Source organism: Pyxicephalus adspersus, chromosome 2, assembly GCF_032062135.1.
Source record: "Pyxicephalus adspersus chromosome 2, UCB_Pads_2.0, whole genome shotgun sequence".
NCBI classification, from domain to species: domain Eukaryota; kingdom Metazoa; phylum Chordata; class Amphibia; order Anura; family Pyxicephalidae; genus Pyxicephalus; species Pyxicephalus adspersus.
In genome coordinates, this window is record NC_092859.1 from 31,239,932 (window position 1) to 31,266,181 (window position 26,250).

At 37.6% G+C, this 26,250-nt stretch overlaps 1 protein-coding gene across 2 annotated transcripts in view; it reads right to left on the reverse strand.

Moving 5' to 3' along the window:
* Positions 1-508: 508 nt before the first annotated feature.
* The window catches only part of FBLN1 (fibulin 1), a 49,283-nt gene continuing 23,541 nt past the window's right edge, over positions 509-26,250 (reverse strand). Inside the window, exons 4-17 of one of the 2 annotated variants that reach the window (XM_072400272.1) lie at positions 24,918-25,071; positions 24,180-24,242; positions 23,933-24,034; positions 23,141-23,278; positions 22,152-22,289; positions 21,810-21,953; positions 20,979-21,107; positions 20,604-20,729; positions 19,450-19,569; positions 18,480-18,611; positions 17,772-17,895; positions 6,727-6,863; positions 5,214-5,348; positions 509-1,205 (exon numbers count right to left, since the gene is read on the reverse strand). In XM_072400272.1, the coding sequence (XP_072256373.1) occupies positions 1,066-1,205; positions 5,214-5,348; positions 6,727-6,863; positions 17,772-17,895; positions 18,480-18,611; positions 19,450-19,569; positions 20,604-20,729; positions 20,979-21,107; positions 21,810-21,953; positions 22,152-22,289; positions 23,141-23,278; positions 23,933-24,034; positions 24,180-24,242; positions 24,918-25,071 (1,782 nt within the window). In that variant the 3' untranslated portion in view covers positions 509-1,065. Of the gene's footprint in view, positions 1,206-5,213; positions 5,349-6,726; positions 6,864-12,948; positions 14,776-17,771; positions 17,896-18,479; positions 18,612-19,449; positions 19,570-20,603; positions 20,730-20,978; positions 21,108-21,809; positions 21,954-22,151; positions 22,290-23,140; positions 23,279-23,932; positions 24,035-24,179; positions 24,243-24,917; positions 25,072-26,250 lie in introns of those variants that run through there. The other variant, XM_072400274.1, reaches the window with a different exon arrangement.

Genomic DNA, 26,250 nt, shown 5'->3' on the forward strand with positions numbered 1-26,250 from the left:
ATTTGTGTTTTCCCTTTTTTGGTGTACTTGCCGGTGTTTTTTGTACTGTTACTTTAAATATTATCTTACATTTTTTTATACTGTCTTTCTGTGAGAAGACACATTGTACACAAGGTACATGAAGAGTTCAGATTATTTGAAAGGAGTTTAACTATGCAGAACTAAGCTGTCAAACTTCCAGGCCAGTCCTGCAGACTACACTGCTTTTGCAGCTTCTATTTATGAATTACTGTTAAGCATAAATACATTAAAAAATGTTTTTTGTAACAACATTTTAACCCCATGCTAAGGGCAGGTTCTAACCTGCAGCAGGAGCAAGAAATCCTGCTCAGCTTCTGGCGGCTGGTAAGGTCACATGCTCCTCAGCGCTGGTTCTTTATGAACAAGATTGCACACTATTGGCTGGCATAACTATAAAGCTTACTTTTAGTTCAGTGGCATGAGGGAGCTGCAACCACACCACAACCTCACAGCCAGTCTAAACATTTTTTTGTAAAAAAAAAAAAAGAAAACCTCATCGGCATAAAATGCAGTTCAATGAATAATCTCATGGTTTTGGTGGAGATGAATTCAGGGAAGTCTTGCATTTAGTCATGAATTTAGGGAGATCAAACCTCAGAAACATTTTCAAAACCTCAGAAACGTAATCAAAATAGTGCAGAAAAGTGTGTTTTTGGCTAATAATATCTTGTGGCATCTGCTTTTAAAAATTTAAAATTGAATATAGGATAGTTTTAACATTTTAGCCTATTAATGGAGTTATTGTGACTGGCTGTTTTTTTGCTACCGACCTACAACCCTTTTGCAGCTGCCATATACCAAATGGGTGGATGACAATGGTAGCGGAAACAGAAAATAAGGCCAAAAATTATTATTCTAAATACACCCTGGTCTATCTATCCTACCCTCCTCTCCTTCCCACTCTTCCACATTGTACATCATCTCTTATTTGCATCTTTATAGGATGATGACAGTTTAGAAACACTTTGAAAATGATTTGTTATTATGACAAATCAGAGTAAAAAGACTGGTGGTAATGTAAAATTAGGAATGATGTCATGTCCCTCAGAACCAAAATTCAGAAACAAAAATGTGAACGTTGACGATATTACGATGAGACAAGACTCCGCCCACCACGTAGTTCATCTCCAGTTTCAGGGTAGCATGGAAGGGACCCACAATTGGTTTAACCTGACGAACTACACCTGGACAGAGAACAACATCAGTTAGGAACATGTAGAAGATTAGAAGATTTGAAGTTTACAGTGATTATAAAAACTAGTAGTTTAGAAAAGTAAAAGGAACTGTGATCACAGTTCTAAGCAAAGAAACTAAGTAAAACCAAAATAAACCAAATTAAAATCTAAACCAAACCAAATTTCAGTTTAACAACTTTTAAAGAAGAGTTATTTAGTGCAAAGAAGAGTGGAAGAATTTCCAATATTAGCCAATTACTTTGAAGAATTTGTAAGACTTTGCAGAATTTGCTTCTCTTATCGAGGTTACACAATGAAAACTGCAAATGATCTTTCATGCTGTAAATAAATGTTAATAGATTTTTTAAAATATTTACTTTATTAAGGATAGCTCCTCATTCCTCCAGCACCTTATCATGTGACTAGTGCCAGGGCATCAGATAGGAAATCTCTACCAATGTGGAGGATTTAGGCAGAAATGCTCTGCCTCAATATCCATATAGTCCATATACCAAATGACCATTACCTTGAAAATTTGGCATGCGACCAGGCACTCAAGTTATACAGAACCTCCTGTATGGTGAATGTGTAAGATCTTCTATTAACATCATTTTGACTGCATGAATGGTGGCTATATCACTATATTATAAATGTGTTTTTCCTTTGCTTTTAACATCTATTCTAACATTTTGTAATAATTAAAGTGTAACACCAATAAAGATAAAACATAATTTGTTCCAAAATTCACTGTAAATCTCAACTATATCCAAACCTTTGTTTTTAAATTAGGTTTAAACATGATCTCTGGGTCATCATATCGACATCAGATAAATCAGGGTGTGACAGGGTATTACATGGACAGAAAGTGAGAGCAAATCCCCCTAACCATGACACAGACAGCAATAAAAACGTAGAAGGTGTTCTATCCATTTCCAAAATCCTGAAAAAGTGTATATTAAATAAACTTTAAAGTTTGGAAAACTTCTTGTATGTCCCTGACACCAGGTATGAAAAGGTCCTATCCCATTACTTTGTTATTTTTGTTTCTCTTAGATCTTATATAATGCATCAGAAATACTGAAACTGTAGTATGAAAGGTGTGGGCAGAGCCACAAAAACTACAAAGTGTAGATGTTTCTGCTGAAGTCCATAAGAAGTATTTAAAGCCCGCCAATGAATCAGTCCACCAGTTTGCCTCATACTCCCCCTTTCCCCATTATCTCCAGTTACACTGTCCCGCCAGCAACTAGTACAGAACGCGGCCTCCCTAATCAAATTGGCGCATTAAGCTCAGTAAATTCACGGTGTCAGACGCCCGTTCGTATTTACACGCTTTTAATAACTCCTGGGTATTTTTCTTGTCTATGTGACACAGTCGAAAGAAAACCTCAATGATATTTTCAGTTTGCAGAAAGCCGTGAGTTTATAGGCAACAGATTCCACGTTTGGTTGAAATAACAAAACAAGAAAAGAAAAAGAAGTAGCTCGAATTTGAGTGAGGTTTGGGTCCAGTACAAGCATTATGATCAGAATGAGGGCTAGCACTGACCTCAGAGGGAGTATACTTATCTTTGGGGTTTGGCATGAGCAAAATGGCTTCAGAATGAGCCTGCTTTTGGCCCCTCCGCAAACCCAAAGTTCTTTAAACTGACAAAAAAGCCAGCCCTCTGGAATCACTCATTCCTAAACAGGCCTAACAACATTTGGCATTAATGGTTTCAGAATCAAACATCTGGCCGTGCTCTGCGGCCACTGTCTCTTTTGTAGCTTTCCAGGCACTAGATGATAAATGTACAAGCGCCCATTCATCTGCAGGTTGCAATTAAACATAACAGAAATCAGAAAGCAATGGCACATTATATCTGTAATAATTTCCTGTGTCCCGATGTCACTCCTGTGGAATATTTTAATATTTATCAAAGTTTATTTAAAGGTCCTTTTTTGCTAGTGTCTAGGATTGCTAATTTATTTTTTTTTTAATGTTTTTGTTTTTGAGCTACATGACTACTGTTTTACAGTTTATAGTAACTCTTACAACAAAATGGAAGAAGGGTGTAGGGAGGTTGCATGCCGGTATCACAAGATTCTTTTCAGCTCAAGGTAAACAGACCTGACTTAATTTTTTCTAGGTTCCTGACTCGAACACTGGCTGGAGAGGATACAGTTTCATCAGTGAAGCTGGGTGATTCAACAAACCAGGAATGGATTTATTCAAATTAATTTGCTTTTTGCCATCAAATGTTTTGAATCCTGTACCAGATCCATTTAAGGTTTTCTGGATCACCCAGCTTCACTAATGAAAGTGTACCTTCTCTAGCCTTGGAGAGCTTTAATAAATCAAGGCCACTGACTCAAAGAAACTTTGTTAATGTTGATTGAGGGAAATTCCCTGCACCCAGCTTCCCCACTTCTCATTCCCTCCATTGAAGCTAGGAGTCAACTCCAACCTACACATCGTTAACTCACTTACTGAATACAGCACCTCACAAGATCCGTAGCCAGATCAGCAGGAACTTTTTTCCATTTATTGAATAGATATACCTACCCACTTTCAATCATAAATTTAAAAGATAACTTGCACTTTCTTTTTAAATGTTATCTTATACTTCAGTTAAGAATCTTACACCCAATATATCCTGGGTTGTCTTCTTCTGCGCCTTCCTGCTGCTGCACATCTGGTTCTATGCCTCCATCATCTGTTCTAATGTCAGCTGTCCCTTTCTGGTGTTTCCAATGAGATTCATGGCTTGCATTGGAACCTGCTGTCTCCTAGGATTTTTGACGTTGATATAAGAGACAGCAGGATTTGGCTGACAAATAATTTTGTCAAAGTGAGAAAAGAGGAAGGGGTGGGTGACCTCAGAGAAAAACTTTAAAAACTAAGTAAAATAAGTTTGAAAAATAGTATTATTTTTAAGGAGGGTGGGACACAGATAAAAGAAGTTGTTGGGGTGTACATACACTTCAACAAAAGCAAAAATGACTACTTGAACAAATACATGTTGCTAAGGGTGGCATGCATTGACCCAGAGTCTGCAATGACTGCCTATTAAAAAGTCCTAAAGTAAAAAATGCACCTTACGTATACTGTTCCCTCTTGCTGATCCCAACTAAAAACTAAAGTCCCCACATAATGGATGATTAGATGTTCAGAGTCAACCTTTGGCAGCAGATAAAAACAGAAAAAGTTGGATAATTAGCAGCCTGTTGGAAACTCTTTAGAAAACACGGCTAACAACTTTTGATGGTAACAACAAGAGGGAGTGGCAGACATAAAGTCATTTATGAGTAATGATATGGAGAGAAGATAAAACTGGATGACTCGATGCCACCATTCAGCTGAAATGATGGTATTGACAGTGACCTGTATTGCTCCTTAATAGGCTGTTGTTAACACTTGGCTGTACTTAAAGGGATCCCTTCTGTGTTTGCTGAGAGGAAAAACTTCTGTGTAGCCAAAACACAAACTCTTTCTGCTGGAAACCATTAGGTCAATTGCAGTTTGTACTAAAGACAGCTACCCATCTGTGTGGGCCAGTCAGAGATAATGACAGTTTTTTATGGAAGAATGGCTAGGAGCAAGGGTCAAGGAGCTTAGAAAAACATTTTACTTTTGAAGCTTGCATCCAGACAGATATTAAAGCAAAACTCAATTTACTGGGTTAAAGAAACTGTATTTTAATTATTCTCCTCACCTGCTGGTTGGATAGTAAAGGAACAGCAGATGCAATCTGTGTGCCCTACCCCTAAGATTGAGAGCCCAGTGCCAAAGAGCCTGGTGACTGTACTGGCCTTCCTACTCTGCATGTATCTAATGGCTGGGATGGATTTTGGTGAAGTCTTAGAATGTTCTTCTGGCTTTTATTGCAGTTTTTGCCCACATTTCAGAGATACCCATTTCCTGTCCTATTGACTTTTTAAAAACATGTTGTTTTATTTGGTTATTTTTAGAAATATAACCAAACATTCACCTGTTTACTGATCACAAACAAGACAAGCATATAAACTGTTACTTACCAACAGTCGTTCCATCCATCCAGCGTTTTTGAATGTCGAATGAGTCTCTTAGGTTGCCCTCCGTTATAGCAAACTGAATGTCTGGCTTAGGTCCTACTGAATACGCTGGAGTTATAGCCCGGAGGAAGATGATATCTGCAAAACATGGGTCAGACATATCAAATGTTTATTTTTTTACCACTGCAATGCATTAATGTATTCAGGACTAGAGTATGCGGTAAACATCATCAAAGGGAACCCTTTCATTCCATGATCAGATAAACATAGTGGTACCTTTGTAATCTATTCCATCATGCATGTCTTCTTTTCTCCAAAATTTGCTACCCAAGCAGACTAAACAGTGATGTTATCTATAGGCACGTTCTGACTTTTTGTCAGATATTAGTAACTAGTCTGTCATTTGTTTCTAACCTCTTCCTCTTGCCCACTGACACGTACTTTACACACTGCAGAGAGCAGTGATACATTACCATCACAGGAAGAACTGTGATTGACAACTTGGTTTTAGATTCTCTGGGATTCTCAACAGGCAAGATAGTTGATGGTCCCAATGGGGAAATTATTTTTGGGGGGGAAGTATTTTATGCTCTGTATCATTATATATATTTATATATCCCACAAGAGGTCACCCGCGATTATATCCCGTCATCAGAGATTTCTGATGACATCTGGTTAGCCGAAACACGTGGAGCCTGGGTTAGACATACAAAGACACGCACGCAGGCAGGATTACGTACTTACGTCACTTGTCACAGGTTTTTTCTCCATCCATGGATGATTTGTTTTAAAATTGTATCGATTTCTGGATTGTTTTAAATGCATTAAAAGATTGTGTAAGTTCTGGATGCACAATAAAGAAAGATTTTATGTGGACACCGGAGTTGTGTTTTGAACGGGAACTAACAAGTCGCATGGAGACCACAGAAGGACATTATCACCCCTGAAGTTAAACAGACCTAAACTCAACATTTTTACTTTATATAAAAGAGTAGACAACCCTTATATGTAAATTAAAAATTGTATTAATTTTTTTTTTTTAAGTTCAAGACTTTTTTTTTTGTGCAGCACTGCCCCTTGAAGTCTTTATTGCTGCAGCTGAATGGGAGAGCAGAGCCTACGTCACAAAAAACCATGGTAGGCTCTGGCTGCCTGAGTTCAAGCATGTGCAGAAGGGACATTTTTCCCATTAAGGGGGAAAAAGATGCCAATCTCACGCATGCGAAATGGGATCGGCCCTCCTTTTTTCCCCTTTACAGTGGGCCTTTATTTCACACCTGTGCAGTGCAAGATCGCATGATGTAGCAAGAAGATCAGAAGAGAAGACAGAAGATGGCGGCACCCGATGCTTCCTCAGGACGAAGAAGAATTATAGAACATGTGACCACGATAGTCTTGGTGGCACCAGTACAATGCTCTCTTTTTTAGTGCTTCCATGCTATTATTCTCATTAGGTCCTGCAGAACTGCAAATGGCAATCCCGCATACACAAAAAGTAAAAACTCACTAAGCTTACCCTGTGGTTGGTTGAATTCCCTGAAGGTGGGCAGGGAGACAACCGTGTTGGATATTGTATGCACCGGATCCATAATACAGCTGATGTCATTTGGCCAACAAGATTTGATGCAACGACTTGTATCTGATCTTTCATATCTGTTTGTGAAAGAAAATGAAGGACTTGGTTGCAGGATGGTATCAGAACAGTAATTTTAACAACAATATTACTATGTTTTATTATGGATGGTGCACCACTATAGAAAAGAGGACATAAAAACATTCAAAAGAGCATAACTGAATTTTTTCCACTGTACCTCCATTAAAGTTGGGAGATTTTAGCAAATTGTCATTAATTTTGATAAATGCATTTGTGATACTGAAAAGGCAAATTTACATTTTTTGTGTTTAAGGTTTAGAGGTCTTTAAAGGAAACCTGAAGGTTACTGAAGCTCCTATCTAAGATCTGTTCTTGTGCCAATTTAGCCACCTAATTTTTTTCACAGAATAATACAAAAAAAAAGAATAAAACATGTTACAGAGATGACACACAAATAAGGAGTAATAATACAAATACAAACAAAACAATAAACAAGAATATGAGAAGGAAATAAAAATAAAAGTGAAAGAATAGGGGATCAGTGTATTATTCTACTCTATATAATAAATTGCTTGAGATGCATTTAATAAAATCCACATGAAGATGATTTTAACAAAAAGATATTACAGGTGAAGAATAAATGGATTTGACCTACTTCAAATAGGTGTCAATAATATTCAGTAGATGTAATGTTACAGAAAGCTGCCAAAGATCAAAGAAATACTATACAACAGGAGATGATTAGAGACACAGGAAGGTGTTAAAGGAGTTGTTGGAGACAGGGGACATTCTTTAAGAGACAATCATAAACTGAAGACTGCTAGAGATAACTGCTTTTGCAAAGAAGGAACAGAGGATAGACAGCACATAAAGAAAAGAAAGAAAGAATAGTGATCTACCAAAAGTGAAAAGTCCTAACAAAACTATTAGTTTTAAACCGAATTTATTAAACATATGTGATGCCATCTACTGGTCCAATATCAAAATGACAAATAATTATTACTTTATCATTGTAAAAAAAACTTGTTACAATAATTATAATTCTAGTAATTTCCAATGTAGGAAATTTACTGATTATGTTTGAATGCTAACCTGGATTAAATTGTATATATTATACTGTGCGTATACTATTTAAACAATACTCAAAGTGTATTATTAAAAATATAAATGATATTATAATGCATATTTTGCATGATAGCAGATTATAAATAATACAGGGTGTTCTTTTTTTATTGGTAGTTTGCTTTCCCTAACATCATTTCCCCAGAATAATTTCCCAGGAAAGTTACTTTTTCTTTATAGCGTAATGGAACTTCAATGGAATTTAAATGAAACAGAATCAAAGTTATTATGATATTTATTTATTCATGAAAATATAAATTAAATGTATTATTGATGAGTGAATTTATCTATAGATTAGAATAATTGAAGAATAATTTAGGATGTTACACAATTGTTAATTTCAAATTTGGAAGTGTGCAAAACCACATATAATCTTTGTATGTAAATTTAGTATAGAGAAAACATAAATTAAATATTTTCTCTTTTTGAAGATACATTTATTATTATAATAAATATAGTAATTAACATTGTTTTAAAAATGGGGACCATTTTCAATTTTTTTTCATCCAAGGTTCATCAAACTTTTATCTAAATAATGCTCATTTAACTCATTGAAAAATTAATTTTATTTAAAAAATGTAAATTTTGGGTATGAGTTGGGTAAATCTTTAGTAAAACATTAAACAATTTAATCAATTTTTGATGACCTAAAAAAGGCCTCTCTAAATCTTTCTTCTCCAATAAAATGAACTGCAGCAAATACACCATAAAGCACACCATCTAAATATAGAGTAGGTTGTGTTATTTTTCAACTAAATCTCAATTAAGCAGTTGAAGGTGGGAAATCGGGAGTTTCAGCTTTTGTAAAATGTTGCCAGTGGTTAATTCCCACCAAAACTATTTTTTTGCCATAAAATTATACACAAATATATAAACAACACAAGCAAACATTTTTTCAAGTATGCATACAATCTAAACAAAGCAAAAGATGAAGACTGAAGATTTAGCCATAGAAACATTTGGTATTGGTAAAGTCAACCTCTGATTTGGAATTGACATGGTACGTGAATTTCCAATTTTTCCTGAAAAGCTGATGCATTTAAAGACTTGTAGAACTGATATATATCTAAAGGTGTGTGTAGTTCCAAAGAATGTAACCAATATTACAAAGTTACTGTAGACCTTAGTAGAAAACATAACCAGAAACAAAAATAATATAGATATGCAGATCTTGGAGAGTTTAAGTGTTGGGCAGCCAATTACCTGTGCATTTATAGCTAAGATTTATAATTATTTCCTGGAGACCCCTAGTCCCCAAATTGCTCTCTGGGTCAGATGCAGCACTTGGACCTCAGGGCCCTTTTTTTCCACTGCCACAATGGTATTTTTTCCACTGACACCATCATTTAAAGCAGGGGTCGGCAAACTTTGTGGACTACTAGGCCATTTCAGGAGGTCAAGAAGGCACACTAGGCCAGAAGAAACAAGGTGTCCAAGGAAAGGTTTTTTCCAACCGCGACTGCAAGCCAGCAGCCTCAGTCTTCCGCACATTTGCGGTGTAGTCTCTGTATGTGTGCGCCTGCTTGGCATCGAAATGCCCCTTGAGATTCGACCGTTTGAAAGTGCTGTTGGTGTCGTTGCACACTAAACACAGGGCTTTGCTGCCGCGTTGGACAAAGAATAATTTGCCAGTCTTTTTGGGGTTAAAGACACGACTGCTCTTTAGGCATAGTAATTGGGGTTACTGTGCGGGAACTTGATGATATCGCGGGAACTCGCGATAATGCGACAATTCACTTAGGCTGGATTCAACAATAAATAACTAGGGGGGCGTTAGGCCAGACTGGAAAACTGGCTAGGCCGTATCCGGCCTAAAGGCGGGAGTTTGCCTACTTCTGATTTAAAGCATTACATTTTCACAAATATTTTTTTCTTTTTCAAGATATTTTCTCCCTCTTGCCCCAACGATGGGACATAATTCCTCTCACAGATTGACATAACAATGGGCCACTTCATGTATTAGAGTCAGAATCCATTAGAAGGGCCTCATCCATTACTATGCTTGTTTGTTGTAAGGTATGTGTCCCAAAAAGAGCTGAGCTGCAGAATCTAAGTAACCAATTGGTGTTTACTAGAGCACCTCACAAGGGATGATGGACTTTGCTGTTGTTGAGACCCAGGTTGTTGCCCTCCGATACACAGGGCTTGATTTATTAAAGCCCTCAAAGGCTGGAGAGGATACACTTTCATCATTGCAGCTGGGTGATCCAGCAAACCTGAAATGGATCTGGTCCAAGATTCAACACATTTGCTAGCAAATAGAAATCCATTCCACAGATTTTAGCAGTGATCACAATGCCCTGATATAACATGAGGCAAAATTCATGGAGGAGATGTTTTGAGGTGAATGTCATTAGTGGCCAGCCAAACCCGATGTATAGGTTGGTGGAGTAAACCCTTCCAATACTTGTGTCTGAAAGTGGATTGAAGAAGAAGGGCACTAGACAAATACTTATTACATATTCCCATTGGTTGGATCTCCAACCTTCCCATTGGAAAGTTTGTAGTTTTTTCTTAATTTGAAGAACATTGGTTTTGTGTTCTTTTTACGGGTTACATTTTTAACATTACAACTTAAAGGGGGGTTGGGGTCTAAAGAGAACAATCACAACGTTACCTTAAGTAAATGTGTATCAGCCAATTTTTGAGTGGAAGATGTCAATGTTAGCTACACATATAAAGCAGACAGCAGGCTTGTTTTCATTTTTGTGATAATTATCACATTGCTAAATATGACCTTCACTTACAAGGTTGTTTATGTTTTAAAAATATAGTAGACATGAATAATAAATTGTAGCGTTTGCTGACATCAAAGACACTTTACAGTCAATTTTTTCTAGGAAGAGTCTGGAAAATATTGACAGAAAATCCAAAACACATTTGGCATCATGCACTACAGAGAATTTACACTACAGAGAATAAAGAGATTTCTAGAAAGACATCTGGCAGCCATGTGGTACAGTTTTACTTAAAACTGATCTCCAGGCAAACAGCTTAAAATATTTTAACTACAATATAGATACATATAGGGGAGTTGTTTCACTTGCCAAATAATTTGTATTTCCGTTCAACCAGCTCTGAGATTTGCACTACCCAAATTTTTGCTTTAAATTCTAAATAAAGCCTCAATATTTTTTTTTTTTTTTTACATTTTGGATGAAGTATTAAATTAGTTATTTTTCATCTGTGTCTTAATAGGAAGGTTTATCTTTTCTTACCATTCTATAGAAAGAAAATCTTTGTAAAGTAAGGGAAATGCCCCCCTTTGTCACAGGAACAAGTGAGCTCATTGGAAAAGTACCCCTTCATTCCTGTTCTGGAGGCAAAAACCTAACAGGGCCTTGATGTCTTCCCCACTGTACCCAAATCTAAATGAAATATTTGGCTTTAGATACACTTTAATCTCAATCAATATACCTGCAGAGATTGTTTCTTAGACCCAGTAAGAAAATCTCTGTAGTACACACCTCACATATAAAGGTTTGGCTTTCAGAAGCTAAAAAAGAGCCCTTCCTTTTCATCCTATTTCCTTGAGTAGGTTTAAAGACTATATAATAGTCTTGATGTATCTTACAATTTTCAGTTGATTTGCACATCCTGCCGTTGCAATCTAGTGCTTCAAGGAGCATGCCTGACCAGTTCTGTGATAATATGGAGGTCATTGTACAATGTGGTCAGACTAGTGGACCAATGGACTTTAGGAGCCTATTGATGGGCACTGGTAATGGCATCATGGTGATGTCACGCTTGGGGAGACATGCTCACTAGGGGGCGCTATGGCTTACACAAAAGTGGTGTGAGCCAAGAGAACGGCCAAGGCTCAGAGTCTAGGCACTAACTAGGTCTTCTCCAGAGCCTCTAGTGGTGAGGATGTTGTGCTGCTGGTTACTGGTAGGTTGCGGTCCTTGGGCACACCAGGGAGGGCAGGATGATACATGGTACCAAATCACAAAGCAGAATAATTATCAAGGAAGGCCAGGGAAAAGGCAGGCAGCAAGTAAGAGAGGTCAGGTCACAAGCCAGGGGTCAAATACCAGGAATCCAGGAAATCGACACCAATGCCACAGGGGCCACCTCAAACAACAAGGAACACAGGAGACACTGGAAGCAACAGGAGGCACAGGTGACACAGGGATATCCACCGACAAACAGGAACACTGGAACAGCACAAGAAAACTGTCTGGGAAACACCAGACTGGGCAACAAGGGGTTAACAAGGGAGCTGGACAGGGGAAGCACTGAACTAACCAACAGGTGTAGAGGAGCAGAGGAGCAGAGTTAGGGGGCTCGGCACTAGTGGTGACACGTTGCATGAAGGCTGAGTGCTGTGTCTGAGATAGCTAAATAGCCAAGGACGATTAAGAGGCTACTTCCTGATTAGCTTGCGGGATGGGCGAAACTAATAAAACTTGGACGTGCAGGAGCGCCAAGGGTCAGAACTGCCCGCATGTGCAGGGGAGAGGTGCCAGCACTTTAGTCAGGAAGAGGTAAGTGTGACAGGTGACATTAGTTTGAGGTGCTTCTAAGACCATATCAGAATTCATAGCTAAGTGTATTTGACCTGTAGTTGACCACCTTTAACACATATTTGATCTTCTTAAAGAAGATTTTGCTTTCCCATAGACTTGCTTTCCCAAAGACTTGTATTAGTGTTTTGAGGTTATCTAACATCTAATATTTCTGTGATTTCAGTGAAAACACATTTAAACTTTATATATCCACATCTACATGGTGTCAGACTCTCTAAACACCAGGCAGTGCACACAACTATTCAACACAGCCAGACAAAATGGATTCTGTGTTACATTGTAACATTATTTCAGATTTTGAAAAACTTTGGAAAAATTTTTTATAAACTACTGCATGTTCAAGTGTTAATTTCTCAGTAAAAAGTTGCCATTATCACCTTAACGTATAAAAGTGAAAATTTGGAGGTACCTTATGAGATCCACTAGTCAAATAAAAAATAGAAATAACCATTGTTTGAAGAATAAACAAAAAATGAAAAAATGAGTCAATCCATTTTTAAGTATAAAAGTACAATATTTGTTATTCAAACAACAGTGAAACTGTTTTCTTTTGGCAAAACATATTTTCAAAAGACAGAAAAACAATACATAGGAATTTCATTTAAAATGCATTGTGATTATTCAAATAAATACACAAAAGTAAATACACATAAAATGCAGCAAATGAATTAAAAGCACTTAACATAAATTTCATTTCATAAAGTTTTCATGATATTCATGTCTGAACATGCTTTAAAAAGCTCAAAAGAGATGATAGAAGGGAGTAAAAACCTGGTAGAAGGTCTAAACCTTCTCTGCGCCCTCAGTGAAAGTGCTCCAGGGCTTTTCTGCTTTTTTTCTTACCTTTTCCGATTTCATCAATCAGACTCTTTTATGCTGCAGGGTACTTTTTGCTTCTTTCCAGGGTTAGGAGGTCCTCAGTGATGCATGGAGAGGTGCTAAACACCACCTTTCCATTAATACAAGCAGGCCTTGGTGGTTGGCCCATGATCAGAAATGGATTAAAGGAGGATGAGGCCCTAAAGTAGCATTTTGACCCCATCATTCTTTTGATGGATTCATGAAAAAGGTTCTATCTGGACCCCTTAGACATCCACAAGGGCATATGCTCCTGTTGAGGTTGGATCTCATTCAGCCTGAAAACTGCAATACTGTTGGGGCAACTCTAGATTGACATTTAAAAAAACAGGCCAAAGTTGGGCTTTAAAGCTGTTTTTGTCTATTGAAGAAAAAAAATCCTAGCTTGCGTGTTTTAGGTCAGTGACTTACTATGCAGGGAAGCAAAGCAAATCCCCAGCAGCACCCATGAGACCATTTACTAGTCCTAAAATGATGCTTTTTTACTGGACGAATTACTGCTGAATTTTGTTTACCAGAAGCAAAGGTACGCTACCTCACTGGTTTGGCTAACGCGTTAGGGACTTTGCCAATGGCTTTTTTTTTGCCAATAATGGGTTTTGCATTCTCATACTAGTCAATCGAAATGGAAAGACCATGTGCAGCAAGTCACTTGCACCTGTCAATGAAATCTGAATGATATTAAAAGAGCTCTTTAATGATCCTATCACTGTCAGGTTAGACCTGTCACAAATTTGTTCATGATATGGCCTTATTGTCCTGTCTGTATGCAGCTTTGGCCCAAGCAACAAAATGACTGTTGTAGCAAAATGGCTGCCAATCCAAACTTTGCTCATTTGTAGTCTGCAGCTTTAAAGGTTCAATAAAACAAAAACTGCAAAATTCATGTTGGCATAACTGTTATCTACTTTTCTGTATTTATTTTTTCTAATTAACTTTTTCATACAAATAAAAGTTTTAGAAAGACACTGAAAGCTGCCCTTCCTGTATCCCAAAGTCACACCAAGGACAGCATGCAACAAAGTAACCTTTATTGAATCTAAAAAAAATAAAAAATAAAAACAGTAAAAAAGAACAGTAACAAAGTTGAGGCCCAGAGCGCACCACCGATCAAAGCTCCGCCGTGACAAAGACGTGTAGTTTGGCTATAAACGTGTTCAAGGTCCCATGTCGGATCAGATTCATCTGGATAGTCAGGAAGAAGTCCTCAGGCTCTGTGACTGGATGCTGAACGGCCACGAGGCCGCTGTGGGAGTTGTCGTTTTTTGTGATGAAATAACCTTTCTCGTTCCCGCTGATGATGGACAGCTGAATGCTATCACCCACGAGGACATGGGAGGGGCCCATGCGGAAAATTTCGCTGGGGATAGGGACGTTGGTGGGGAAGGATAGGTGGTGGTAAGTTATTCTCAGGGGCTGGCTCTGGCACTCATTGTCAAAACAAGGCATGCGCTCGCAGCGGCTGCAAGAAAAGTGAGAGACAAGAACAGAAAAGAATTAGTGCGCATGAAGCAAGCGTGTCAGCCAAGCAGGAGGGATAACAGACTGGGTGGTGCAGGGAACCAGTTTTCAAAAGCATTCTTAAATGGGAACTCCAGGCAATGTTTATTTTTGCTATACTGAAACTACAAATTTAGAGGTGATTTTACCAATATTTGAATAACACTGAAGGAAAAGATAAGTTTGGTACCAAGGACAACTAGTCTTAGCTTGTTGCACCATATTAACTATAATTACCGTAGTACCACAATGCACAGCAAGTTCACCTCCATGCATTGTGATCAAGTAAAACACATGTGCACAGTTTTTATAAATTTAGATGCATTAGGGGTACCTTTCACATTTGATAATATTGCAATTCCTTGTACTATAGTGTGTGCTACATGGATTATTTTGAATGACAACTGGGCATTTTTTATATAAAAACGATTTTAATAATGCAGTTTCTAATAAAAATATTCCTAAAGTGCTCTGTACTTTTGTACATTGTTTTTCTGTGTAAATAAGGGCATATGATATTGTCAGGTAATGTACACAAATCATTTGGACAAATGAGGATCTGCCATGAAATGTATGAGGACTAAAACGTAAAAAGATACAGCTTCATTGTTCCAGGACTAGTACAGGGATGAGAAAATGGCATTTCAGGCTTTTCTCACAGATTTCTGTCATCATGGAATATTTGCTTCAAATGTCACCTGGAGCAAAGCTTGAAATGCCACTCTACCAAGCATGGCATAATTCCCTACCTTTTATTCATCATGACTGCCCTAATAAAACAAACCTGGAATAAAGACTAAGTAACACCAAGCTTAGGTATAAATAGGACCAAAGCAAAAAGCTAGTAAGGCCTGAGGAAAAGTCCCATATCACTTGTGGAGGATGCCAGTGGCAATAAAAATCTCCTCTTGCCCTATGGTAGGATGGCCTAAGCTTATAGGAATTCTATGATAAAACATAAACTGGAGGTTTAGGGATCATTCAATATAATTTAGGTGGTAATATAATCCTGAGTTCCCCCTTAAGAAGCTCCTGAACAAAAATAAGGCAGCCATTTTGTAAAAGAAAATGCAGCCAAATAAATGGCTAGAGAACTAGTGACATCAGTGTGTTTAAGTCCAGTTGTTAATATCAACAAAGTCAGATTGTATCTATTATCTGAGAAAACTATAAATATACTGTATATATGTTTATAAATAGATGTCTATGATGTCAGCCATAGAAAAACTAGTTGTGTTGAAGCATTCCGTGTAATACAGATACCTCACTGATGTCACCTTAAGCCATAAAATGGCTGCCCATTTCTGTGTCCAGGCAATGCACGCTCTACAAGTCTAGTTTACAAGGAAAGATTTCCATTTATGGATCATAAATTTAATTTGTTACATCTGGAATTATCCCTAAAACATGACTTGTCAGCGGGCCTTGAAAACTGAAATATCCATTGAACATAAATGCAGGCGCAGCCTCACCAACACACATCAGTATGAAAAACTAAGCAAATGAACAAAACACACAAATACATTTTAATGCCAACATATTGCAGGAACAGGCAAGCTTTCTGCAGATTGGCTCTTTCTGAACTACCAAATGACTGAGAAATCCACAGCCCTGCCAAGGTCTTCAGCAGCCATTTTGTTGCTCAGCAGCCTTGTCACGTGGCGTGTCCAACCTTAGATTTCCTGTGTTCTCTAAATCCAATCTGAGGCTTGTTGATTTTAAACCTAACTTCTCACAGAAAAAAACACAAAATATTTATGTCATATTACAAAAATGGCATCAAGCTGAGACTGCCATTTTGTGAGCTGTGAAGGAAGCCATTTTGTTGTTTAAACTATTATAAAAAAATGGATGCTGTTTCAATTGCAAGCAAAAGGACCAATGCAGCTTTTTGTGCAACACTGTTTTGAATTCAAATGCATGCATTCCAGCAGCATTGCATTCATATGAAAACCGCTGTGCTTCACAAGAACGCCTATCCACATGAGCCCTCGCTGACTGTTCAAAAATATTAGTACTTTGCATCAAAAAAAGGAAAATTGAACATAAACTGCAGTCCAATAACTGTATTTCTTCATACATTTCTCTCCATAACAGCATATTGTGTTTTTGTATAAAATTTCATTGATATAAAAGGTAGAACACAAGTTAATGCCAAAAATTAAGCATATAGGATTTATTTCTTGCTGGTCAGAGATCCTATGATTTCTATTTATTATTAAATATATAAAAAAAATAAAGTGTCTTTGAGACTGCAAGACAAATAAATTAGAGATGATGGAAACAGATATTTGAACCATCTAACAAGCTGAATTAATACAGAAGCTCTGCTTTCCGCAGGTAATTCTATTTGTTGTTATAGCCTATAGTAAGTCATAATAGTATAACACTTAATAATAGAAATTCCATCATCCAGCAATAGATCACTTTACCAGTAATCTATTGCTGGAGTAGAAAGCTGGGCGGATCTGCATAGCCACATAAGGGTAGTGCCATGATGTCAGATGATCAGTTCAGACTGCTATGATGTCACAAGTTAGCTACAGCCCATTCCTATGGAAGATCCACTCCAAAGCTAATTGATTTAACTCCTAGGCTTATCACTGGACCCAGGCTGTCATTTACACTCCTTAGTTCCAGCAGGGACAGTGAAAAACCAATATCCCATCGCCATTTTAAATTATATCTGCTACTAGTTAAAAACAAAGTGCAACAATAGTTCTTTTACATCAGGTTACCTGCTAAGTGTACACATGTAAAAGAAAATTGTAAACCATCACTTTCTCTCTCAGGGACAATGGTTGATATTAAAAAGTGGTGGTGATATAGACAGCAAAGAAAAAAAACACTGACGGGTTCTCACCCTTCCCCACTCTGTACAGAACTATATATATATATATATATATATATATATTTGTATAAAGTGCTACAATGTCCAAAAAATTTGTTTTCACTTACGTTTCAGTGGCTTTGCGGTAATTCTTGGGGCACTCAAACGACAAGCATCTGAACCCTCCTTGGATGTTGAAGCAGGTCTCAGTTCCGCTGCAGTTGTGTGTTCCCGTCACACATTCATCCACATCTGAGAAATAAAGACACATACGGATATTACAAGTTGTCACATGCTGTATAGATAAAATTATGAGTGATCACACAAGATCATGGTATAATCTGCATACCACCTGAAGAGATAAGCAAATTCAATTACTAAATGCATACACACAGATTGCATCTCATTGTTTATAATTTGAATATGGAAAAACAAAGCTTATAAATGGAACTATGGGAAAAAATTAGCTATACAAAGCAGTCTACTGCAGTTTTTTTTAGCTACACTATGTTTTATTATCTATTGATCCTGCCAGCAGATCTGTTGATTGTTTTCAGAGTGACAACAGTGTTCATCTGCAGTGGAACCACTAAAGTGTTGTCACCCTAAATGCAAGAATAATCTAAAAAGCTTACATGTTTATGTGGTGTGATGTGTGCGTGGAACCGTTTTTTGCAACTGCATCCTTAGAACCTAATTCTTATAATAAATATTCAGTATTAATGTAACAGTGAAAGGTGGAGTATCCAATTCAACACAGTTATACAGTTCAATACAGATTCTGTAAGAGGGGCTTAATCCTGTGGGCACAACTAGTAAAACAGGGGAACATTCACCTTGACAGTTGCGTCCGTTGGGTGCCAGTGTGTATCCAGTGAGTGGGCAGGTACAGCGGAAGCTACCAGGAACATTATTGCAGCGATATGAGCAAATGTGGCCACCAGTTGGCAAAGCGCATTCATCAATATCTGGAATAAGAATAAAAGTACTGTATTAGTTACAAAAATGTATTGGACCAGCATCTCGGTGCATCCTTTTGGTATCAGTACACCTGTCACAAAAAAAGGAGGCTGACCATATTCTGTAAATGCTAGGAGGTCTGTTATTATGCTGATCATAATGTTCATCAGGACACAAATAGACGTTAGTTAATCTTCCCAGAAGAGAAACAGAGAGAAATTAAAACTTTACACATGTCCCAGGGCTTTCCTACTTTATCTAAACTGAAAATGTCTTTAAGTACTCTTTAAGTAAAACTTATAAAGTAAAAGCTTACAGGTCAGTAACACTTGTTTTACATCTATACTGCAACTGTTTGGTCATTAGAATAGGTGCTAGGTGTATTGGCAGTATTTCTTCTTGGAATTAGCCTGGCCAATAAAGGCTTTTTCTGCACCCAGCCCTCCCTTGTCCTCTAAAGGCTCATTTTAGGACTAAAGTATGAAACTGCATGGCCGGCTGTTATTGGGCACAGGTCAAATTGCTACTGTGCACCCAGAAGTGGCAAATTGTGGGTAACCAGATTTGCATGCAACTGCGATACAAACTTTCAAACAACAACTGCATGACAGTAACTTTTGGGAACCAAACTGCAATATGCCGCAACTGCGGCCAAAACTGCATGCAAAAGAAAGCTCTCCTATTCACTGAATCGCAGTAGGGGCCTTGGCAGAATGCTGTGGCTTACTGTGAGTCTGAAATGGCCCTTAAAGTTTTTGAGCTCAAGGAACGTAGATTGAATAACAGACTCAATTTACTAATAACTGGACTATTGCAATAAGAAAGTTTCAGTGTAAAACTTTTTACCTTCACAGGTAACCCCATCAACGTCACTCAGTTGGTATCCCCGGCGGCAGTAACACTGATATGAGCCATAGACGTTGGCACATTCCTGACTGCAAGGGTTGCTGGTGCATTCATCCACATCTAAAAGGTAACAAACAATCACACTTAGTTATCAATATTGTGCCTTGTACTCCATGCATATTCTGTACATTTTACTTTAAAAAGGTGCTGGTTTTTTCAAAACCACCTTGTCTACAGTGTAAATTGTTCCATTTATTATTATTATTATTATTATTATTATTAATAAACAGGATTTATATAGCGCCAACATATTACGCAGCGCTGTACATTTACCACTGATGTTTCAGTTGACAAAGAAATAAAACAGATAACTGTCATAAAGGCGGTATTTCTGTGCATTGCCTAATGTTTGCAAGACATAACTTGAGTCCACTTCAAAAGACAACCAACAAAACCATGTAAGAAGACAATAAAATGGCCATGGGTTTGGTGAAGTTTGGTCTAGTTTGGTGACGTTTGGTGGTAAAGACGAATTTCTGAAAATTATTGCTAACTTGAACATGGAAGAAAAGCTTCCATTTAGTTATCATAAGGAGAATAATTTGTGTTTTACAGCAACAGAATACAGATTTACAATATTTAGTGTATTATTGTTTTTTCAGGTCAGCCGCACTTCTGTTTAGTAAACATATGCATAAATCTAGGGATTTGTCATGCACAGTATGTAACTGTGGATACTAAACTATAGGAAAAAAAGTATCCGCTTTGCAGCATACATGTTAACATAGAGTTTTAGTTACAATAGGTCCAGAACTGCTCCGGGATCAAGCAATCCCGCGCGGCTTCCTACAGCTAGCACCTTGCTAGCTGCCACTTGGCTACTTTCACTGGTTCTTAAAGAGTCATAGAGATACATGGAAACTACAGGATCATTGAGACATGCAACAATTCCTAACTGAAGATAACAGCATTTTCAGGTGCTTTCCTCCTTCTAAAAGTATAAAGGACTTGGTTCCATTTGCAAGGAGATTGTCCAGTAAGTGGTAGAATCTACATTTGCAGAAATATTGGTATCTAACCGGTGCCATTTAAGGTTCCTGGAAACAGTTTTGTGTAATAAGTCCTATAAGTCTTTTAATGTACAATTGTCTTACCTTCGCAGTTTCTGCCATCAATAGCCAGTCTGAATCCAGTGGTGCAGCTACAATAGAAGGAGCCGGCAGTATTTTCACACTTATGGGCACAGATACGCCCGGAGTAGCCACGACACTCATTAATATCTAGAGAAAGTAAAGTAGTGCAATGAACAGGATAGTAACAGCAGAACTTGGGCAAAAATCCAACAAACGGGAGCAATAGGAACATTTGGTGGTTAGCACTTGCCTAGCAGGACTTATTTCGACTCCCACCAGAAACACAAGTGAAATAAAATATGATTACTACATACTACTACTAATGACATGGATGGTCCTCTTTGCTGTAAGCAAGAGGATGCAAATTCAGATCCTGGATGGTCCATGAAAACTCACCTACACATGACCTCCTCAAGGTGTCAAAGTGGTATCCGGCTCTGCAATCACACCGATAAGATCCGGGCACATTTAAACATGTGTGTCCCTCTCCACAGGGATTCTGACTGCTTGAACACTCATTTATATCTGTAAGTTAAAAAAATTAGATGCAGGTTATATAAAGGTGTCCTGAATCTGTTCATACATGCAACAGTCGATTTCAACCACTCTGAAGCCAATGGAAACCATAAATAACTTTGCGAGCAATTACTAGTAAAAAGGAAATTTATTTGGTCTACTCTGAATGAGACTCGGCAATTATTCTGAGAGTAAACTACAGTTTTCTGAAGGATTGATTTCAGATAGAAGCAAAATGGGAAACAGTTTTCATTGGAGCAATTTCAATATCATGATTGTGGTCATTTAAAATAATTACAAAATGCCTCCAAGAGCTTTGGGTTGAGGATAGGCCCACCTCATTAACAAACATGCAATTATGTTGTTATGTGAAAATGAAGGCTGTTGTACTGGACACAGGGAATCATCTACTGTAAGTGCAGAATTGACACTGACCATCTGACAAGATCCTGCAGCCAAAATGTAGAACGCTGCATGGTACTAGAATATTAGAGAGATTCTTACGTCAACTGCTTCATCCAGTTCTTAGCCACAAATTCCATTTTACTCTGCTATCTTAGAATCAAGATCCTTAAGATATGCATTACTCTGGTCCTTTTTTTTAGTATATTTTATGTATATTTTACGAAACCAGACAAAAGCAATATACAGTCATTAGATATATGTAAAGCAATGTACATGCCTTAAGCATTATCATAGTGGTGCACATACCTTCACACTTTGTTCCGTCAGCACTCAGATGGTAACCCCGTCCGCAGTTGACCACGTGGCGTTGACATGTGTAGGAGCCCTCAGTATTAATACAGGTCTGGCCTGGAGGACATGGCGCATTTAGGCTCAAACATTCATTGATATCTGCATTTGGGAAATTGAAAAAAGAAAGAGTTATTATTATTTGTTCATTTAAAGGAAGTAATATTTAACAAAGGATTGAAAACAGCATCTTGCAATTTATTAATAAATACTAGCATGTTTCTTTCTCTTCATTTTTACATAAGACCTCATGCCATCTACTGGGGAATATGCCCAGCACATTTGACAGTCTTATCTTACCAATACAGTTGCCAAGTGCATCCTGTATGAAACCGGCACTGCACTGGAGTTTGGGTCGGCAGCGGAAGGACCCAGGTGTGTTTTGGCAGTTGAAGGTGGGGAGACAGTTGTGAGTTCCTGTTGAACATTCATCAATATCTGCAAATTAGAATACAACACTCAGTTATCATACCAGAAACAAAGTAATTATATATACTATACATGTATTCTTAATATTTCTTCAAATGATGCACTGTTTCATTCATAAAATCTACATATGAATAAAATAGTAACCACACTGAAACAAATCATTGTATTTACTTAATGAAATTTGTACACTCTTTGCAAGAGTTATTTTACACAGTGATTGGCTTTGTGCGCACATGCTCACATTCACAATCAGCTTTGGAACAGGTTTGGTCCATCCCATGGACTGCCACTGCATTGAGAACATCGGTCCAAAATAAACGTTTCTGAGACTTACGTGAATATATTGTAATCAGAACAGCACGCCTTAAGGTATATGTATACCCTTACAATAAACTTCTCTTATTTGCTCCATTTTGCTTTTTTAATATATGCAAAAAATACCTGTTGATTCTGCCAGAAATCTTGTGAGCTTATAATGTTTTGTGATCTCTGCCTAAGCTGTAGTCTTATCAGTTACAATGTTTTCAGGTATATGTGAGAATTACAGAACACCTCCTTCAATGTGATGGAGAGAGGAGGGGGGTGCTCTGTATTCCTATTCTATTACAGTGAGCATTGTCTTCCTAGGGCAGAAAAAAGTCACGACAAAACAAAATATTGTGGCCACAACATCTAAGGAAAATTGAAGTATATTTAATTTTTCTTTTTGGATTAGATGCAGTTTAGATGCACTTCAGTACTGAGGACTTTACATATTAACAAAAACTGTTAAGAAGCTACACAGGGAGGCTAATTCTTCATATCTCTAGAATAGAATGCCCTTTGCTGTTCTGCCCCTCTCTAGGTGGAGCTCATCATACCTTTACAGCTGTTGTCCTCGGTGAGTTCATAGCCTGTGCCACAATTGACCTCTCTCTGGCAGCGGAAGGATCCCACCTGATTGATACAGATCTGCCCAACCTTACAGTTGTGGGTTCCAGAGATACATTCATTAATATCTAAGGACAGAATAATACAACAAGCAGTTGCTATTTAGAGTTGTCAACATTTTTTAGATTGTAGTTTTAGTGAGCAGCAGAAATAGTAAAATACTTTATACTTTGCCAGTAGGAACAATGAAAATACAAAAAAAAAAAGGTGAATTAAAGTGGAGGAGATTAGAAAAAGAAACGGGAAAGTGAGAACAAGAAAATAGTACACGAAAAAACAAAAAACAAAAGAGAGAGTGAAAGTGAAATTAAAGAAAGAACAGAAAGCAAAGTTACTAAAACAACGGAGAAAAGGAAAATGAAAGGAAAATGAAAGGGGAAAAAAAGGAAGAAAAGAAAAGAAAGGAAAGGTAAACTTTTTTAGAGAGTAAAAAGAAAAAAAGGAAGAAAAGGAAAGGGAAAAAAAATAAAAAAGGACAATATAAGGAAATAAGAGACCCAGAAAGGTATAGTAAAGGAAAAGTAAAATAAAAATGTAAATAAATGAAAAGGAAAGGAACATGGAAAGATGGGAAGGGAATGAAAAGGAAGATGAATAGATAGAAAAGAAGGGAAGGGTTGGCTTAACAGATCTCCTCTTGGAAATCTAAGCTGATGGATCTGCTTTTTGATGTTAGTTAGTGAAGATGTTAAACATATCCACTATGTAGGTGAATTTCTTACCTTCACAGGTGACACCATCTGGTTGGAGTTGGTAGCCAGCATAACATGAGCAGACCACACTGGTGCCGGTGTCTCTGCACTGATGATTGCAAGGTCCACCCCCTTGTACAAAAAGGACATAGGATTATGTATCACATATACCATTTTAACATCTTAAAGACTTCACTGAAGATCAGCAGTTGATTTTTTAGTCATTGAACATTCTAGGAGCCTGCCAATGCCCCTGAAATATCATCACTGAACTTACCTCTGCAGCGGTCACCCATCATGAAGTCTTCAGTATCAGCATTGGAAATTGAGGGTCTGTTAGCTGGGGAAATAAAACAAAATGACTTAATATCTGGTTGGTTTATGTGATATATAGCCTATGTATAAAAAACTGAACTGTACCACCTAGTACAAAACAACTTTTCAATATTAAGATAGAATGTATGATGCACTAGAGATTAAAGCTGAACACAAAAATACATAACTTTTGTAACTTTGTTTGTCCTTTATTCAGTAATCAAACAGGAGGGTAGGATGAGTAGACTTTTGATTCTTCCATACTGATTGTAAACAGGCATGACAAAGTTTAAATCAAGCTTGTCCCAAACTGGGTAGTTAACATTTAACATATCATGAAAAAACACCTATTAGCAGATACCAGTAAGTGTACAGAATGTATAGCCAACATTGTTTCATTTGTTTTGGATAAAGTAGTTAAAGTAAGCCCTCTTTCATTTTATTTTTGTTGCGGAATTGTACCTTATTGGTCATTGTCTCAGATATGAAACAAGGGAATCACCACTAAGTGAGGGGAATTCTTTTTTAGACAGTTCTCTTCATTAGAAGATTTCACCTCTTTTGCAAATGCTAAATTTTGAATTTTTCATCACATTCCACCTACGGGACAGTGGTCAAATGGGCCAACAGAGAGAGTGAATCCTAACTAGGTGGACTTTAAATGATCATTTCCGAATGGCTTTCTGTAAGAACACTTTACCTTCATCTTGGCTGGCTGTATCAGGTCCATCTTGGCCTTTGACACAGCAGGCCCGGAAGACGAGACTGCACTGGTAACCCAAGAACAAGCTCTGCTCACAGCTCTGGCCTTGTGCCTGGGCCGTCCTGCCCAGCAAGCAGCAGTTGCAGCATCTCTGAAGAAACACATAAAGCCAGGAATAAGTAAACTCTGATTTATCAATGATAACTAGATTTTATAAATGTAACAAGGACACTTTAATATGAAGAGTTAGATAACAGCAGCAAAAATACTTTTTTTCAAAAGACATTATACTATATTTATAGCCAGAACATTAATCTTAGTTTTTGAAGAAAGAGAATATGATGGGAAATCTCTCTTGGTCTCTGCTAGAGGAGTCACATCTGGAGCCCCACTTTACATCAAAGTTTTCACTTTACATTAACAGCCCCTATTTAGATCTGGTATTACCTTTACATCAGAGCCCCCATTCACATTATTGTCTACCTTCACACCCTTTACATCTGCCCCCCCCCCAACACACACAGAACCCTACGTTTACATCAGGAGCCTTAAGACCCCATGAGCCCTCAGCAGCTCAGCCACAATCGCATCTGGTGGAGGAGATATTTTATTAGTCTTAACTTGCTTTGCTCGGACAGATGACAATTAGATTACCTAATGCAGAGCAAGGAGGAGGGGGTCAATAATAGAACATATCCTCAGCTGGCCCTATGTACAACAGTAAGCAACCAGAGAGTGGTGATGAGGAGGGCCCCTACATACATTTTTGGATAAAGGAGTCAGTCTCGATCAAGACCTGTGTAACCCCTGTTCCTACACCACAGTACACCAGAAAGTGGGGGTGAACAAAGGGAGGTGGGAGGTGCAAAGTGTGTCATTGCTAGGGGCCTTGGAAACCTTAGCCAACAGGGGCCCCAAGTAAGTTCGGTGTAGGGGGGGGGGGTGTAAAGTAAGTTCTGCAGGGGCCCATTGTTGATTAGACCTGCCACCATCAGGGAGTGCACAGCATATCAATTACAAGCAAGTAAAAATAGCTATTGAATACATAATATTAATTAAGATTATTACATTATTAATATTATTATACCATAACATTATTAGGATTGCTTGTGAATATCAAAATCCATAGCAAAAGGGAGAAAAATCAAATATAACCATTATCTGGCAGTAACAGACACATGAGGACTTAATCTCATGCATTCAAGCTTGTAATTTTGTATGTTATGCCATTGGTAAAAGTATTTGACTAGTAATACTAATAGATTACAATTTTATATCCTTTTCAAGATTTTTTTTAACCACTTTCACTTGTTACAAATGTTTCTCAATG